We start from the raw sequence: 16,575 nt of genomic DNA, 5'->3' as shown, positions 1-16,575 counted from the left end.
TAATCGAAGTGTGCTTCCCTTTTAAGAATATTCACGGTAGGTGTTTTCATTTCTATATAAAAGAAAGACCCTTTCTTTCGTCTTTACAGGTAACATTTAGATCTGCATCTTTTAATTCAGTCCATCATTATTATACAGTTCACCTGAACATGAAAAGCCTACTGTTTATTTTCGACATCAATATATTTCGCCAGAGGGTTTAATGATATGTGTTTCAAGATGTAATCTATGAACATATTGTAAATATATATATTGTAAATATAGATTTCTATGTATGTTAAAAGCAGTGCTAACTAGGTTCATGTTACAAAGTACAAATCGCAGTTGCTATCAGTTTTCATCAAGTACATTCAATGATTCCAAACAAGGGACCTTCTCTGTGATTGCTCATATTGCGAGACATAGCAGTAAAACCCTTGTTCTTAGTTAAAAATCATTGTGAAAGATCTTTATTATATCCGCATCAATACAATTTCAGTAACAGATCACTCGAAGTGCCTTGTGTTACTTGTGTTGGTTACTTCTCTTACTTTCAAATATATTTATTTATGCCTTCAGGATCTGCCACATTGCGTTAATGTTAGAATTCGCAAGAAGTGATACCTTGCTAAATAGTTAATACTTAATGTATATTAACCGTAGTCGTGGCCGTTAATTCTGTCAAATCCTTGCAGCCAGATATCCTCTCTGTTTCTTAAGTAATCTGGATTATCGGGTGTGTAAAATTGGCATTAATTATCAGGATATATCTTAAAACATTCAGAGGTGCAGGGACTCAGTTATATATCTTTCCATAAAATGTTTAAAATATTTCTACAAAATATCCACAATGTTAATGGTGCTGCTGTTACTTGTTTATATCCAAATCAAACGTATTAGAGAAATTCTATAGGATGTTATACAGTACTTAGATCTTCAGTTATGTATCTTATAATAAACCGTGGTATCCTGCTAACAACCCTTAATGCAAAAGCTCTTTCGCCTGATATTGATAAAATCCATCGTATTTAATGCCTAATTTCGTATTTGAGTCATCCATTTTATGAATGTTGAATTTTCGGCTTAAATATATGCTTTTGTACGTTATGTACTACAATTGCCATACCTTCATGTGACATATATAAGTCTGCCTCTTTTATGTGACAGACAAAGTAATTTCTGGTTTAACTGTGCCACCTAATATCTTAGGTGAGAGGAGTCTATACCGTTGCAAGCATATGGGCCAGGTCTCTAGTTTGATGATATATTTCTATTTCGTCTTCCCTTCCATGAGTCTGAAGTTCAGGTAAAGGGTTATTATCAACCTTATAATATCCTAGAATACATGTAAGATAAGGACGCAAACGTTTAAGAAAGCATTAAGAGGTACATATCTGGCCACTTTCATTGGAGAGCTAAATTAAACGTTATTGACTCCTGTCAGGATGTAAGCAATATTGTGTATGTGTGCGTGTGTGTGTATGCGCGTGTGTGTGTCTAGTAGTTAGGTAAATAATCATCTATAACACCCAATGTAATAAACATCACGAGTTGTAGAATCAATACGTAACCTGGTTTTATGCCACCACATGGCCCTTGGGATTCATTAACTGGGAGAATCTCGAGGAATTCCATGCGAAGAGAACACAATATATCATGTACAGTTTCAAACTGGTTTATTCATCGCCTTACCCCACTAGTCTTGGAGGCACTACAAGAAGCATTGGGTACGACATTTTCCTTCTGTCTAAGTTATAAAATATGCAGAACGTAACACCTACATGGTGTTTGAGCATTTTATGTATCAGTTAATATTCTATATACTAGAGTACGTGTACATCTCTCTTCTACAGCATTGTATCAACACATATATTCCACTCATGAAAATGAATTATTAATACAATTGGGTGAGAAACATTCTTAACAATATCGACCTTAACAGTTCCGGAGAAGGAAGGATATTACAAGTAATTCGTGCTATATGACACTTTCTCTTTTGATAGATCCAACGTAAAATTATTACTATTATTAGTTGTTTAAAAAGTGATTTAACAAAATGCACTTTTATATTTTTTCTTTTTTATTCAATTTATTCACCAGGCTGAAATATTATCTGGATCAGTGACCAAAAGACAAATCTCATTAAAAATATCTTGTATAGAAATACATAAAAAATTAAAAAATAATAAAACTTAAACTTGCAAATTCAAAGGGAAATAAACATGAAGCTGTAACATGCAACAATTAGGAAAATAACTTTTAACACTTTTTGTTGAAAATAAATTGAAAATCACGCACATCCGCTTTGGGAAATGTTATTTCATACAAAGTTATTTATTGCCAACAAAAAACAAATTTACAGCAGTTTTAGACTGTAAATTTCTCACGGATAATATTATGAACTATATATGTACTAACGCATGAATATTTAACAAAGTACAGTCGTCTTTTTATATTCACCTCAACACATATATACCGATGACGTGCAGGTACAAACACACGCATACATATATACATTCATACATTCATACATATATACATATGCAAGTTGAAATGTAAAGTAAACATGTTTGAAACGTACAATTTTAAAGCTGTTGTTAAAAAACAGACATGTTTACACTGCTGGTTTAATCCTTCTCTAGGCAGAAAATGAGGAATTGATCTAACTATTTTGTACGGTTTCAGACCACTAGAAAACAGATTTTCCATTTTCTGTAGTCTAACAAAGTAAAAAAAGACCCTCGTAGTAACTACCTGATTTAATTTCCACAGGACTTCCGCAATTGTATGTTTATTGAAATTTATACAGTAGAACAGCGCTGGCTAGTCCACAATGAATTAATTATTTGATATTTTGAACCTACTAAAATTTATGGAAATTATATTAACTAGTTTAGCTGACTCCTTGTTTACAGAGATACATATATGTAAGCAACAAATTTTCCTTTGTGGAAAGAATACGAGATTCTTTCTCTGACGAAGATCTAAGAAGAACAAAAACTAGTAAGATCATTCTCAAAGTTTTCTCAAAGTTTTCAGACCACAAAGAGATGAAACCTGCGGTGTAACTAGTACCTTACTTTCTCCAAAGCACTAATTTTTAAAACTTTATTCTTTAAATTTAAGTTTATTCAAAACTCACATGTTAGTGTGCTGTGAATGCAGTAAACACATAGGCGCGTGCGCACGAATCTTTATTAATGCATTTGATGTAAAAGGGCGTGGGGTTATTTATCTGTTATTTAGTACGTGAATATTTTAGTATAGAAGTGAAGTCATTTATCTGCTCGGAATTATATTTGTTGAGATTTTTCTAGGTCATCATTTAATTACACGACGTCTTTCCCTAAGTCCATTATATACGAGCCTATGGTCTATATAAATGATATATATCGTACGCTCATGTTTTAGTACGCTTATGATCTAGTATCGATTGTGGAATACAGAACATTATGAAGATAAGATGAACCAACGACTAATTACTCAGCTTTTATTACATAATTAATGTTGTGAACATCAATTGTGTACGCGAATAATATTATAATAATTTGTATTCTGGTCTTTCTATGATTATTTCTTTCTTGCTGTTTTTGAGTCATTAGAAAATGTGTAAACAGATATTGAGCATCAAAGTTGATGACAGAGCCTTCCACGAAAACCATTAGAATGTCTTGGAAGGATTTCTTGCTGTATCTTTTCAGTTTGTCTTGTTTGGTAAAGATGTGTATTAATTATGTAATTGTTATGTTTCGGAGGAAGTTGTTCTCTTTCTATAGTTTTACTGTTCTTTATATATATATATATATATATATATATATATATGCTAGAGAGAAGCCTCAATCAGTACGGGGTCCTATTTGTGTTTATACCTATAATTAGTTTATTTCAATTCAACTTTTATTAGTGTAGTATTGCCTTTACGAATCCTTATATATTTGTTTTTGCTGTTGAATAAATTCTTAATTTTCACGATATATTCCTCTTCATCCGTGATTATAAATATATTGCTTGTTTGAATTATGCATATTCAAATATCGTTTTCTGAATTATGCAGCAATTTCTCACCTTACTTCTTGTGCATTTTTATATAGTAGTCAAGAGGAGGAAAGCCATTGCCCATGATATTTTAAACAGTCTCTGAGATTGATAGAAGAGAGTAAGGAAGGGATCTTCAAACAGACAATGTGTCCAGCATTCTTGCATCAGAGTGGATACTGCTAAACGCATACAAAATGCCAAATAGCGGTGTTAAAACTGGCTACGTTATGTCTATCACACAAACAGGCCGTGGTGGTATTTCATTGCGGACCTCAAATAACCGAAACAAATCTCGCTAGGTATACGGTCCACGTTCCTATAGTTCCAAATTTTCACCATTCTCGATTGATATGTTTTTTTATTGAACTCGAAAGGATGAAAGACAAATTTGACCACGATGGAATTTGAACTCAGAGCGTAGGATGTGAAATAAAGACATTTTACCTGACGCGCGAACAACTTTGCTGATTGTATGTTACCGGTTTTATAACATTCGGCTTAGCTCTCTCTCTCTCTCTCTCTCTCTCTCTCTCTCTCTCTCTCTCTATATATATATATATATATATATATATATATATATATATATATATATATATATATATATATATATATATATATATATATACATATATATTTATATATATATATATAAATTTTCTAGAGTTTGATAGAGTGTTTCCAAAATTATTCTTTTGTTTAAGTCATTTTTCAGTTGGGGATGGAAGTTGCTACTGGAAATGATAAAGATAAGTTGGTCTATAGTAAATATATTTTGTACAAGTTTGAAGAATTTATCTTCCTGTGTAGAACAATTTTTTTCTTTGTCGAGATTGCTTAGTTTATTTATATTAATGTGCTTAGTTAATCCTGTGAGTGATGGCTGTATACTATCAAGATTTGAGTACATATTGGGTAATACGTTTTTCTTACTGTTTCACTGATTTATTGACGTTTTTGTAGAATTTTATCTGGCGCACTTTTCTTTATTCTGAGACGTTTGTCTCTTTGTCGTTTGACGTATTTCTTCAAGCATTTTCTTGCATACATTTGTTGGTTTATCCTATAGTGCTATTGTATAATATAAATGTATATTTGTGTATATTGAAAAGGCTAGTGTATATATGAAAAACGCTAGTGTATTGTAGACATATTTTTCATAATACTTTATTCATATTTTCGTATTAGTTCATTGAAATTTATATACGAGTAAACTTCTTAAATTCATTATTCAAATTTCAAGACAGTCTTAAACTCATCTTCAAAAGGAAGGAATACTGGCGTTTGTTGCTGACTCATTAATGGTAGGCAGAATCTATATGACTGTTATAGACCTTACCATCGGAATATGGATTTTTGAATTACTTGATTTGATCGTCATCGGTCATTTTTGCTTCTGACATGAGCACGCTCGTTGTGCGTTTATTTCAGCCACGTACCGAGTTATTTGTAAACTGCTTCCATCCTTTATCCTCCATTTTCCATGGAACTGTTGCCCAGTAATGTATTCCTAGTTTGGTTGGAAAGCTTTTCAATTATCATTAAATGCGAGTGTAAAATCAACTGACATGAGATTGTCATAACTATATTGAATATACTAGCCGGAATCCTGAAATTTACACCTTTCAGAAATTCATTTGAGTTTATACATTACACTGTTAGAAGCTTGTGCTCATGGATTCATATGCTTGCAACTTGCTGCTAGTATGAAAATTTCATTAAATAGCATCGATGTAGTATGTATTCAAAATCAATTTACAAGTTTGCTGCTTAGCGTAATTGATATTTTGCTTTCCTTTATCATATTATGATTTATTCAGCTGTTTAGTTGTTAGTATGTAGTTATAATAAAAGAAATACATCAGCAGTCATATTTGTGTGTAAACAAACCAATGGGAGAGTACAATAGTTTACGCTGAACGCAGTCTTCCCCTGTTAGTTTATGTTAGATATTTTGCAACTGTAGTTTTTGCAAAAGAACTTGTAAGTATCACGCGATTAACAGAGAAAACATGAAGGTGAATTGATAGTTGTTAGTCGAATTCATGCTACACATGTTTCAATATTATATTTTATTTGGACATGATTTATTACATAATGTTCATTACTTACTACGCATTATAATCTGCTATCTCATTAGGCGTTGTGAGCCATGGATTGATTGATGTGCATTGTGAGGGTAGGTAACCAAGGATAAGGATGTGAATTGTGTCATATCACACGGTATTATGACAAATAAATTACAACGCCATTGAAACATATGTAGTATGAATTGAAGAAGCAACTATCTATTCATCTTATACATACATATTACTGTGGTTTGAATACATTTATGTGCACACACACACACCCACACACACACACACACACACACACACACACACACACACACATATATAAATATATACATACATACATACATACATACATACATACATACATACATATAAATGATTGAAAGTTATCAAGCTCGGACTGCATGAAAAAAATTATACACGATGTGTATATATGATCTTTTAATAACAATCCATACTCAATAACCTTCAATCCTTCACAAAAACAAACAGTTTTACTTTAGTTTTCTCCTAAACCTAATTTGATTTTCTTGATTTATCTAGGATAATAGTCTAGTAAAATAAATGAGACAGGACAGTGACGATGGGCAGATGCATTAATGGAGAAGCAAAGTACGTATTTGACGTAAATGGGGATACTTAGTCGTTAGCCCTCAAATGGATATCATCGCCATTTCGACACTTTAAACAAATGGTGAAAAGGCAACCCGAAAATACTGTGTAACAATATTTGAGAATGTAGTAGCATCAACATTTGTGACGGAATACAAATTTCAAGCCTATAAATATTGCACACTATATAAGACGCAAAATATAATATAGCTATAAATATATAATGAAATACTTAGAGTTGAATATTAAAAGAGAAACATAAAACACTTTGATTACAAAAAGAGAGACAGTAATGTAATAAAATGATAAAAAGGCTAAAGGCAAATATTTAGTCGTCGACCACATAATGAGAATCAAATTTCGTTCCGTGAAAACCTATTGAATTTTGGCCGAGCCAGGACTATGTGTAAAATAAAAGATTCCAAAGCGGAATTTGTCATCATCAGACTATGAAAAGGAAAGTAAAAGGCAAAAAGATAGAAAAAATAAAGCACAGAATAATCTATAAAACACACCCCTAACCTTTTGCCAATCTCCGTTAACCAAAGGTGCTTGTAATACTCGCAATATTTGGTATTCATGTCAAACGTTTAATTTGCAAATTTATTGCAAGCTTGAAATAACACCAAACTTAATATAATATATGAATCTAAACTACAATTGAATTGTTTAATTAAATATTTCACCTTATAACCTTACATAATCATTCCTTTTATAAGATTATTAGTAACATCTACCAATAATTCTCATCTGTCGATCTTTAAATTTCTTATTACATATCCGGTAAATATATTATACTCATAACAACGCTTAATATATGTGGTTTGGTTAGATGGACATACATATATATATAATCTTCTTTGGTTAATGTATTTTGGAAATATTTGTTCTACCCCTTTTTTTAATTAGGGGCCACTTGTGCTGTTCTGATAATACCTATTAAGGCAGAAAACTCTGTCCACAAATGCCCTTTTGTTTTCAGAGAACAAGATTCCTTTCTTTTCATGACAAGTCAGTTTTAGGGAATACTTTACTCTTGAGAGTGTCTACTATTGTAGTTGATACGATTTGCATTAAGTTATTAGTTGATACCAATTGCATTAAGTTATTAGCTACCTACTACGGAAGCGCAAATAGTTTAAATAGAGCAAGAAATTATTTTTTATTTCTATGTAATATAACCTCATTTGTCTTTGGTGTTCACATCTATGGCACTGGCCACCACGAATTATTTCTCTTACCTCATTTTCGTTTCACTTACGTACACGTGTATGTGTGTTTAATGTGTGATGCGTGTGTGCGTGTGCTCGAACAACTTATAATATCTGGCACACTTCTACAAATTTGTGTATGCATCATTTGGGTAGTCTTTAAAGATATAACATAAAGACATAACAAAGATATGACATAAAAGAAATCAAATGAATTTTTGTTTTTATAATTTTCTTCTGATTACATGAAGACATTTATCAGATATTTTTATTTGCGAAATTAATTTTTATCTCACCTGTTCTCGCTCTATGATTTTCCTTAATCCAACGAAACATTGCTAAACATTTGATTAGATCAGACAATTTTCTATTTTTTCCTGCTACTCAATTCTGTGTGTTTTCCAAGTAGCAGTAAAATTAATTGAAATAACCGAAGTTTCCTGATAGTAGAAGAATATCTAATTAAATTCGAAAACCTGTCAAGGTTTTTCAATGTCATCATGGTTTGTTTCAATTTTTGGAATATGCAACTACGGGAATTCCATGTCAATTTTCATAGGAATGATGTACCCTCTTATAGTTATTTTACACGGTGAGAAAGGTTTCTTAAGAAAATAAATTAAAAAGTGAAAATAAAAGAAGCGATTTAGAAATATTACCTCTTAGGCTTCACACTACATCGATTTAATAATAGGATTATTTTTTAGTGATGGATATAAAAGCATTTACAATTAAAATGAATATTTTCGACGCTGAGTAACATATTTGCACTTAGTCTGTCATAAAGTTGCAACAACAGTGTTATAAACACAGCCAAGTTTAATTTGGTGGCTATTTTACTTGTTGAGAAAAAATATAAAGACCGTAGGCTTTGCGCTGGAAGAATTTAACATAAAAACAGTCAGTTACATGCTAGACACTGAGTGTTGGCTCAGGAGTGAGAAATTTTTCTTCATATATTTTTTATCACTTCGGTGAATAATAAACGTGATGCACACGAAAGAAGGAGCATCTACATAGTTACTTGCCCTATTAGGAACAGTAGCCTAATCTCACACCATACGTGGTCTCTTTTACAAAGCCAGGTAATGTAATAAAAAAACGGGGAGGTCACGGTTGGAATGCCATTTCAAATAAGTCACATGGCAATGTAATCAGAGGTACTCCGAATACAGGAGCATTATGTTAAATAAGTCTGCTTGATCAGGGTTAGCATTGGACAAAAAAAATTGGAAATGCCTGAACCAACAAGGGAGCCATTTTATAGCGGATTGACATGCAATAAATACCAGCTAAAACTACAATCGAAGCATATTACACCGTCCTTAACAATAAAAACAGTACTACATATCGTAGTCTTAGATACAGTGATATTTTAAGCTTGAAGAAATAACGAACGATGGAGGTTAGAACGACTTTGACCATGGATTTACATATTTATGGCCATTAACAAAACTATCCAAAGAAAGAATTAAAGATTAGTTGTGAGCTGTACGTATATAGCAAAATCATGTGTATAATGAGCGTAACGCAAGTATATATTGTGCAATCATAAATTTAAAGGCGTTTGAGTTAAGCTAAACTGATACAAAAAATATATATTTCTTTCCTGTTTAACCCATATAATACTTGTATGAGCAGTCATCAAACATTACCAACGCAGTAGCCATTTCCGACCTACTAGTCTTTTAAGAGTTAAGCCCCACATCATCCACTGCGTCCTTAGGGTTCTCTACTTCGTTCGAATAAAAATATGCAACATATAGAGTATCATCATCACCACTGTAAGTCAAAAATATTTTCTCATTGATATTTTTAAATAGATGCTCCCCTTACTATGCAATAAATAGGATGACTTAGCTTCGCTGATATTTGTCATGTGCGTGTAGAGGCTTTGTATTGTTTCTTTTCCATATTCCATATACGTTGTAACACCTTCCTGTTGTACATTACTATGCAGCTATAAAGTGAATAATTTATGCAGTAAATACAGAAAAGCTAATGATTCACTGACGAGATTTAATGGGATCCAAAACTACAGATTTAACATTCCCCACTTGCAAGACAATATTAAACAACATTAGTCCCTAAAATTCTATTCCATCATTATCCCATACGTACTATTAACTAGTGGACACATGGCATGAAAATGTCAGTACTGTCTTTTATTTCCGCCAATGTTACCTTTAAGAAAACAAACGTTACTTTCGCTCTTGTGTTTCTATTAACACAAACGCATTTAAATCTCACTCTCTCTCTCTCTCTCTCTCTCTCTCTCTCTCTATATATATATATATATATATATATATATATATATATATATATATATATATATATATATGTATGATTCTGCCCCTGCATGTCCTTCTAATTGTTGTTTCTTTTGTCCGCCTCCGCCTCTGTATCGTCTATCTGTCCAATTGTTTAAATGTCCTCTATTGCGTTGTTGTTCTATATATATATATATATATATATATATATATATATATATATATATATATATATATATATATATATATATATAATATATATATATATATATATATATATATATATATATATATATATATATATATATATATATATATATATATATATATATATATATATATATATATATATATATATATATATATATATATGTAAATATATATATATATATATATATATATATATATATATATGTGTGTGGGTGTGTATGTGTGTGTATGTGTTTGTGTGTGTGTATCTTCTTAAGTTCGTTTACGGGTAACGTTTTTGTGCATATAAAAGCTGCTATTTTGTTCTGTCGACTACAACCTAATGATACAAACTAACATTAGCAGTTTTACGGGGTTGTACATGGCTGTGCCGATATGATGTATGATAAATATATTAATAAAACAAATAACCCATCGATGGAATTTATAAATATTTTAATGGATAGCTACACGCGTTTTCACAAACGCATGTTTCTTATGATCATAGTCCGTATTCCTGGGGTGATTCTGTGGATTGTACGGACTATACTGTAATCATCCCAGGAAATACCGTAAGAAACATGTTATTTGTGCAAACGTTCGTAACGATGTATTCAAATATTTATAAATTCCATCTATGGATTATTATTATTATTATTATTATTATTATTATTATTATTATTATTATTATTATTATTATTATTATTATTATTATTATTATTATTACCATGTATATGTGTGTGTGTGTGTGTGTATTAATCTGGACTATGTAGATTATTCGCGAGCAGTATTTTTCTCCTACTTGAACGCATCTCATAAGTTTAACTATAATCAACTCCCATTTCGGTTCTCTAGTTCCTCTAAATACTCTTCTTGCTTGCTATTTCGCTCGAGTGTATAAAATATGGTACTTTGTAGTTAATTTTATTTTACTTTTTATGTACTCCCACCTATTCACGTTGTATTTGTCATTTATGAGCGTCCTATTTCCCACTTTCATCCTACCATGATAGCGAATGAATATACATTTCTAATTATGACTGTATGTGTGGGTTGAATTCTTGTCTACACTACATTAAATACGATATCGCTTTAATAATTTTCGTATATATGCTTTATATGAATTTGCTGAAATGAAGGAGTAAAATTTGTAACGGTACATCATTTCTTAAATAAAACGAAGGTTCATTCAACAATATCACACAAATATCCAGACATCGAATTTCATATGAAGCCGATAGTCATTTAATACGAAGCATTAGTCAAGAAATGTCTCTCAGGTACTTACCATCAGCATCTTTTGCCTCTAAATCACGGGCTTGAACTACCGTAACATTCAACATCAATATTGGGGGCTGAAAAAGAAATAAATTTCAAGTATACTATGATATTTACTCCAAACAATAGTTTCTGCTATGGGGAAATTATACAAGACGCCGACTCAATGTTAACTGTCTTATATACGTAACAAGCGCACTGATATCCTATATTTTTATCTTACGTCCATTTTCGATTGTCACATTGATTTACATATATTGGATTTACAATATCACTTTCGTTTAATCAAAATGATCCATAAATATAATTCAGATCCAACAGAATGGGAATATGGGTTCTAGCTACTTAGTGACACAAAACTAAATGGATTTTTCTTCATATTTGATTCGATTCACGTTTCAAGAGACCAAAATATCATAAAGAGTTACGCACTGAATTATTTAGAATTATACGTGTTAAATTGTAAATACAAGTAAATAAGCGTATCATGTTTCGAATTGAAGAAATCTAGCTACACCTGTGTACTCTTGGAGACAAGCTAACTGTGTTTCCTGGTTAGACTCTGGAACAAATATGTATTTTGTTATATTGCAGGAAAAGAGGAGTCTGACATATTGAGTAGAATTCTTCGTCAGTGAGGTGTGTCAACTGATATTGGTGAAAGACTGATTAACTAAATTGGAGCTCGTGTTAGACAAAGAAAAGAGAAGAAATAAGGATAGAAGAGAGAGAAGAGAAAGAGAGAGAAGAGAAAGAGAGAGAGAGAGAGAAGAGAAAGAGAGAGAGAGAAGAGAAAGAGAGAGAGAGAGAAGAGAAAGAGAGAGAGAGAGTTGACAAGCGTTAAAAGAATGACAACAGTTGAGAAAAGTGAGAATAAAAGGACACCAATTGAACTGAAAAATGTGGAGAGGAAAGGTTTACACAGGAAGACCGTGTATATGGCGCTTAGAGCATATGCTGTCATCAAGTTATCATATATATATATACGTGTGTGTGTGTGTGTGTGTGTGTGTGTGTATGGATGCATACATATGTATACATACGTATACACACACACACATATATTTATACATACATATATATATATATATATATATATATATATATATATATATATATATATATATATATATATATACGTATGTATGTAGGTATCTGTTCAGGGAAAATATCCATGGTAACATAAGTTAGTAAATATCTATATGCACGGACGAGCAAAATTTAAATATACCCCTGCATTTCAGTATTGATGCATATATATATATATATATATATATATGTATGTATGTGTGTGTGTGTATGTATATATATATGTGTGTGTGTATGTGTGTGTGTACACACACACACATATATATATACTATGTATACATATATATATATTATACATATACATATATTATATATGCATATACGCATATATTGCTAAGTATACGTCTATATGTGTGTGTGTGTGTGTGTGTGTGTGTGTGTGTGTGTGTGTGTGTGTGTTTGTAAGTTGGCTAAATATCATTGAATTACCTCGTTAATTGAAATATATTTTACAAAACGTGAAATACAAATAACTAAAAAAATGAATGCAAAAATATTTCAGTATTTTCTTTCTGAATATGATGTGAAATGTCTGAAAAATATATTATATATATATGTCGCATACAATTCTCAATAAAAGCGTTTCTATCTGTCTTCTATATGTAATATCATCTCCTATATTGCACTACTGTAAATTAATGATACTTTACTCAATTGCAAAATAATCTTTTGCAAACGAAATATATAGCTCGAGGTCTCGTCAACACACACAAGTTAATAGATTTTGATTCTCCTCGTTTACGGAGATATATCAAGACCCGCTCATAAGTTCTCTGGAAATTGGTTCTTACATACAAACTATTATGTCTGCTTCAAGCAGTTTAATATTGGTACCCACAATATATTTTAATTTTCAATTTATTATTTATTTCCTCTAAGCACATTTTATACGCATTTCCAACAAAGATAACAAATTGAAGCCATATTTATGACAGGATCCATCAGAAAGGTTGTAATAAAGGCTGACATTCAACGATTGAGTACTATAAATATATAAGTTTATATCTTTATATGCAATAAAATATTACAAACAGTTGATCAGTAAAGTCTATATAGAGTTTATTCTGATGATGTTAAATATTATTACCTTCACCTTGTTATATGATGGTCGTATACACATTCGCTAGCGGAATTATCTCCAACACTTAATGGAGATGGGTCCAGCGAAAAATTATTTAAAAAAATTCCTTGTATCCAGTTGGAAATACTGCAAACTTTGATAGCTATCCCTATAAAATAATTTCATTTTCATCGTTTCCATTTAATTATAACCTACTACAACCAACTAAATAGAAAATTCTTCCCTTGGAACACAAAAGCAACCATAGGGTATAAACTCAGCTATTCTATTTGAGTCTTTTCTCCCTTGCAGTTACCTTTGCATTAATGTCTTCAATGTCTCCTACCACTGCGTTTTTTTTTTATTGCGTTGAGGCACTCATAACAAAGAAGTATTTATTCCTTCATGACTTTAATTTGAACTCGCGCCCATGAAATTTATCTTCCCTTCTATATTGATTAAAATCTGTTGGTACAACATTGTCAGTCGCTGAGCCGACGTACCAAGATGATCAACAGTAACAATATGAGATTTAAATTTTTCTGAATGTTCAACTTGAAGTTAATTAGCAACAAAGTATGTTCTTAGCTGTTTTCAGTATCATTTCTCCATCTATAATAACACATTAATTTGGAAATGTAATAGACAGGGTAAGGTCCTCAAACTGTGTTTTATATTTGAGACGATGTAACTTGAGAAAGTTTACTACATTAGAAGTAACCAGAAAACTCTGAGCACATTCTCATATGCATTTACGAAATGCTATCAGTGATTCTGTAACTGGAGGTGATTATAATTGGAATATTCCTCAAAATTATGGCAAGACCTTAATACATAAACGAACAGATATAGGATATATAGTCATCTATCCAACATTTCAGTCACTTAGGTGTTTTGATTGCTTTTATTTACAACCCCTATCGAGGCAAATGTACATTCACACACATATCTTTACAATCAGGGATTTTCTCGCAAAGCTGAGCAACATGACGGGTTTTATTCCGAAATGCAAAACCTGTTACGTGTCAAATGGATACCATAGAGTTACCGAGAATAGGGTTACCACATGTTGATTTTGCTATTAAACAAGATTCAATCCTGCTAGACTGCTATCGTGATACCATATTTGTATGATAATTTGGAAAAATGAAAAGAAAAATGTTTTAAAAGAATATTTGCCTAGTATTCAAATACAAGGGGCATTTCCCCTGTTTCTACCTGTCTCTGTCTCTCTTGTTTACTCTTGTGGGTTCGGGTCAATGCCGTGGCATTGCCGCCGGAGAGTGATTAAAACGAGAGTAAAAGAGTATATACAACAACCATTTTTTAAAATTCCAAACTTTAAAATTCCAACTTGACAACTTAGTAATGAAATAGCACCTACATGTTGCTTATTATCATTATTATCATTATTATTATTATTATTATTATTATTATTATTATTATTATTATTATTATTATTGTTGTTGTTGTTGTTGGTGGTGGTGGTGGTGTTGTTGTTTTTGTTGGTATCATCATCATTGCATAAACTATATCAGTAAGTTGGCATTCATTTCCTAAATATATAATATTTGGAGTTTTCTGCAGCACAATTAGAGGAGCACATTAATTTGAACACACCAGTAGAGAAGCACTAAAATAAGGACATCAAGGAAAAGAAGCTAAATACTATGAATAGGATGCTGCAAATCCACTAACTTGTATCCTAGGCAACGTTACTGCAAAAATACTTGAAAGGATTGGCAAAAGTGTTGGCACTATGGAACTTGAAGGTATTGAAACTCTAAATGGTTGACTCTTCATTCTGCCATTTTTCTTCCTATTTCAAAATATTCTGTACATCTGAAGCTTCTATTTACTACTCAAACTAGCCGAAGATACAGGCACAACTACGTATCTAATAATAGCTACTGCAATGCTAATCGTTTGAATATGGTTGCAATTTAGTCTAAAAATAGAATCTCTCAGTAAGAACGACATGGTTAGCTAATCGATATCTGGAAACGATTAATAGTCTGTGCTGTTGGTTAGAGTAGAAAAAGATAATGCTGTAACCCGCACAACGTGAACGTTCAGACCAGTATCGTAAATTCGTTATCCTATTTACTATTGTAATCTAAACACTGAATAACATACAAATAAAATGTTAAAATATTCTTTGCACATACAGTATTGTTAGTATTTGAAGTAACCATAATAATAATAATAATAATAATAATAATAACAATAATAATAATAATAATAGCTATAGTGTAGTATATTGCCACTTAAGTGTGGCTGACCCCTAGGGGTGGATGTTACTGTTGCTTTTAGCCCCAGGAGGACATCTCCTCCAGCTGGCTTATCGACACACGACTGTGTCCTGTTTGCCAAGGGAGTTATCCCTCTCACCTCGACCAGCAGCACGAACGTATCCGGATTTCAGGGTTATTTCCCTTCGTCGGCCTTCGACAGCTGATGACGTTCGTGCTGCTGGTCGAGGTGAGAGGGATAACTCCCTTGGCAAACAGGACACAGTCGTGTGTCGATAAGCCAGCTGGAGGAGATGTCCTCCTGGGGCTAAAAGCAACAGTAACATCCACCCCTAGGGGTCAGCCACACTTAAGTGGCAATATACTACACTTTATCGTGCAGTTACTGTTAATACTTCATTTAGAGAATTAACATTAATAGCTATAGTATTTTAAATAAAAGCTTACATATTCTGTTGATAGTAAAAATGCTTTCATTTACTGAAAAAAGAAATTTTAAGTCTTGTTGTTTATGCTTTATACGAA

The 16,575-nt window shown here is 31.8% G+C and overlaps 1 protein-coding gene across 3 annotated transcripts in view; it reads right to left on the bottom strand.

Annotated features, from left to right (window-relative positions):
- The window catches only part of LOC106870527 (BAI1-associated protein 3), a 1,021,331-nt gene that overhangs the window by 307,802 nt on the left and 696,954 nt on the right, over positions 1-16,575 (bottom strand). For all 3 annotated transcript variants that reach the window (XM_052968680.2, XM_089354166.1, XM_052968681.2), the window contains one exon: positions 11,660-11,726. In XM_052968680.2, coding sequence (XP_052824640.1) covers positions 11,660-11,726 — 67 coding nt within the window. The remainder of the gene's footprint in view (positions 1-11,659; positions 11,727-16,575) is intronic.

This window comes from Octopus bimaculoides, chromosome 6, assembly GCF_046866305.1.
Source record: "Octopus bimaculoides isolate indiv1 chromosome 6, ASM4686630v1, whole genome shotgun sequence".
NCBI classification, from domain to species: Eukaryota; Metazoa; Mollusca; class Cephalopoda; order Octopoda; family Octopodidae; genus Octopus; species Octopus bimaculoides.
Note: the sequence above shows the minus strand (reverse complement) of the source record. Positions and strands in the feature narration are given on the sequence as shown.